Genomic DNA, 3,956 nt, shown 5'->3' on the forward strand with positions numbered 1-3,956 from the left:
TTCCTGACTCCATGGCTGCTCTACCCATCTCCACAACACACCAACATACCGCTGTTACGCTTTCTGCCTGCTCATCCCGAACATCAAGTACCTCCAGGTTAGCTGACCTAGATTGTTCTCCAGGAGCGTCTGACGTAACGATAGGGTGTGAAACTCTATAGAACCATGTCAAGTAGTCCTATATACAAGCCCGAGTACATGAGCTAGCACCCAACGATACTCCTCTGATACTAGGTGACTCTCGAAATCATCTAGTATCACCCGTAGGTCTCTTCAGGGGACGATGAGAGGAACAAACTCATGGGGAGGTCTCAAGATAATATGCGAGTAGCCAAACTGGCGCATGACTCGCTTAGGAGAATAGGGATACATAAGATGCCCCACATCCCAGCCAGTCAGAGATGTATCTCCGTACAAACCTTCGATGGTTTCCCATGACAACAACCGATTTTCTGCCCTAACGGTCCCAATAACCTCATTGCATGTTGTTCTAATCTACCAATTCCGCTTACACCACTACCTAAAGTACCCAAAACAACTAATGTATCCTAAAAAACTAACTACAAATCAAAACATAAAAAGAAAATAAAATTTGAAAAACTTACCAAATAAAATTGATTGAAAAGAAGGAGAAGCTTCTATGTTATGAGATGTTAGAAAGAAGGAGAAATAACTCCACTAATGCTTCAATGTAATAAAGAGATGCTTCAATGGTTGAGAGAGACAACTCTCAAATGATTTTTTTTAGAACTTTTGAGAAAACTGACTTTTGAATAAATAGTATTTACTTAGATGCATATTCAAACGTACTTTTTACACATACGGAGAAGCATTTTCGAATTAAATTTTAATGTAAAATGGGTGTCTCTTCAATTTGATCTGAAAATAACAAAAATAGTCGCGTTCAGAAATGCATCTCCGAATGCTAAGGATATTATTGACTTTTTCCGCTGCTATGGATCACCGATAATGGTGGAAAGAGGATTCTTTTTTTTTTGTTTTTTTTTTGGGTATAACCTATTCAAGATAACAACAAATTGGAATTTCATGAATTAGTTGAACACGAACATGTATAATTCGGCCTGCAAAGACATTCACCTGTGTTCCTAGCCTTATCCGACAGCATAACAAAATTTCTACAACAAAATAAACTAAACAAAAGTGCCCTTAAGTTAAGGGTTCTATACGTTCCCCCAAAGGGCCATTTGGATTGAATTTGACTTAAGCTAATAATATTGGCTAAAATACTTAACTTCCCTTGTATTAACCCTCCTTAGCCGTAGAAAAGTATGCTCTCTGCAGTAGCTTAATGTATTGTTTAGGAGAAGATCAAGAAAGAGTTTCTTCTATAGGTGACTAAATGATTACATTATAAAATAATACTATTCTAACAAAAGAATGTATATTTTTATATGAATATAAAAATACATATTATTTGTAAAGATATTTTTAATATTGCAAAAAATCAAGAGTTGTATATAGCAAGAATTTGAAGAAAACAATACAATTAAAAAGGACTTGAGACAATGTTTTCAATTTCTTCTTTTGTTATCAGTTTTGGTGATGAAGGTTATTATAGAGATCAGAATCCTCTATCCCTTGATTCTTGATGAAATTCATTTTCTCCATCCTTAAACCAGCCCTGAAGCTTTCAATGAAACTGCCAGCTTTGTTATCAACATCTGGGTTGGGATTAGGATACACCAACAGATCAATTCCAGGTTCTGCTATCTCCAATACTTCATCATCCTCTATATCTGCCAAACCACTACTTGTACTACTAATACTATCTATTCTAACAAAGTCTCCCTGTACCTTAAACTTCCACGCCGGCATCTTGAAAGGTGGCGGCGGAGGAGGCGGTGGAGGTATTGAGATCAAAGGCGACTCATTACCGATCATCACAGAAAAATCATTATCCTTTCTTTTTGACACAATCATGGATGAAACATGGTGTTGCGGAGGCGTAACAGACTTATGCTTCTTCTGTTTGTTTTTCTTGGAATAGAACAAATTATCAAAAGATGAAGAAGAAGGTATAGTAGTAGGAGGTTCAGAATTCAGAAGGCTCTGAAAATTTTCAACGCTTTTATGTCTATGCTTCTTCTTCTTCTTCCCTTTTGAAGATTGATATTCATCCTTTGTTGCACTTATCTTTTTATTCTTTTTTTCTACAGCATTGCTATTTTTTGTTTTCTCAACGGTTTCAGCTAGTTTCTTCTTGTTCTTTCCTTTCAAAGATGTGTTCACTTCAATGCTCTTGATGCTTGTTTCTTCTTTTTCTTCTTTCAAGTTTAAGTCCAATCCACGATTATAACCATTAACACGAGTATCATCGCTAAACCGCCACCGTTCATCTCCGGTTACCCACCAAGACTCTTGCCTGAGATCCGGGTAGGAGTTGAAACTCCTCAACCTGTTGTATGGAGTTCTATCTTCTGAATATTCATACCAAGAAGGTGGTTGTGTTTCTGTTTCTTGATTTGGTTTCTCGTACTCTTGGCGCGTGTTTGTATCTGAAAAGGTGTGATCTTCGTAAGAACGCGGACTTTCGTTGTTGTTGTTGTTTTTGCTGAGGAAGCCACAGAATATGGCGAAGAGAACAAGCAAAAGGTTGAGAGAATCCCAACTCTTTTTCACAGAATTGGGTTTGAAAATGTGGGAAGTGAAAGAGTGCAATGTAGGAAGTATGACTAAGATGAATGCAAGTGTAGTTACTAGAAGGATTATAACAACCGTGCCGGAGCTGAGGAATATAGAGTACGAGCGGCGCAGACGGCGGCGGTTGGTGCTGCTGTTTTGCAGCCAGAAGGGTGAAGAAATATCTTCCTCTTCTTCTTCCATTTGCCTTTTGGTTTGAAACTTGAAACTAATGGTTTATAATTTTTGGAGTGGTTACTTTGTTTTGTTCTCTTTTTTGTGTTCTTTGGTTCCTTATATAATGTGGAATGTGAATGACAATCATGGCATAATCATTTAATATAATATGTTTTTGCCATTTTTTAAAAATAATCTATATCTATTTAGACATGCAATTATTCTATTTTATTATGAAATGAATTAATGAGAATAATATGAAAATATGTATAAGTTGAAAATTGTTGGCAATTTGGTGGTTTTGGCTGTTTCATGGTAATGACAGGCCAATAGAAAATTATGGTAAACCATACCCATGTGCCTTACAAAATTGTCAAAATTGAGCCTTGTAATAAGCTTGACTTGTTCCCTAAATTCATTTGAAACTAATAAATTATTATAATAGACCAATTAATCATTCAACAAATTTATTTAATACAATATCAAAAAAATTCTTCAAAAATGCTTTCAATTTTTTTTCTTCTTTAATCTTTTTCAATTTGTATTGTTTTTATTTATAGGTCTTACTTGTGAACATGACCTGCATAAAAATAGTAGTATTAAAAACGGTAGTTAGTAATTAATCAATTATAATTAGCATTAGCATATATATATAATATAAAGTCCTATAGTCTAAAGTAGGGTGATGTGATGTGACCATGCTTCTCGCGTGAGAAAATCAAATATTACTTAAAATTAGAGTTAAAACAAATTTTGAGTGACGTAATTACATAAACTTGGAAAGAAAAATGATTAAAAAAAAAGGATAATATAATAGAACGAAATTTCTGTGAAAAAATATATTAGTAAAAGCTTATAAAGAAATGTATTAAAACATGAGATTGCTTGTTGAAGGGAAACGCGTTGAGGCAATGTTTGTTTCATGTCGTTATCGACAGCTTATTGAGTCTTGTTTTCTACTCTTTATGCTAAACAAAACAAGCTAATGTTTAATTAAATTAAATTAATTAAATTCCGTTTAATTAATCTTTTGCCGCAAGCAATCAAAATTTGTGATTTTTTTTTTTGTTAAGAAGGATTATTAATTAATAATTGAGTTTGGCTTCTGGTTTAATTAATCTTTTGGCTGCTGTATGTAA

At 34.3% G+C, this 3,956-nt stretch overlaps 1 protein-coding gene across 1 annotated transcript; it reads right to left on the bottom strand.

The window, feature by feature from the left end:
* Window positions 1-1,266: 1,266 nt before the first annotated feature.
* On the bottom strand, window positions 1,267-3,002 carry LOC127087309 (uncharacterized). The gene has a single exon (XM_051028192.1). It carries the CDS (start codon window positions 2,842-2,844, stop codon window positions 1,552-1,554), a length of 1,293 nt encoding a protein of 430 aa, XP_050884149.1. The 5' UTR covers window positions 2,845-3,002; the 3' UTR covers window positions 1,267-1,551.
* Window positions 3,003-3,956: the final 954 nt, after the last annotated feature.

Source organism: Lathyrus oleraceus, chromosome 5, assembly GCF_024323335.1.
Source record: "Lathyrus oleraceus cultivar Zhongwan6 chromosome 5, CAAS_Psat_ZW6_1.0, whole genome shotgun sequence".
Taxonomy (NCBI): domain Eukaryota; kingdom Viridiplantae; phylum Streptophyta; class Magnoliopsida; order Fabales; family Fabaceae; genus Lathyrus; species Lathyrus oleraceus.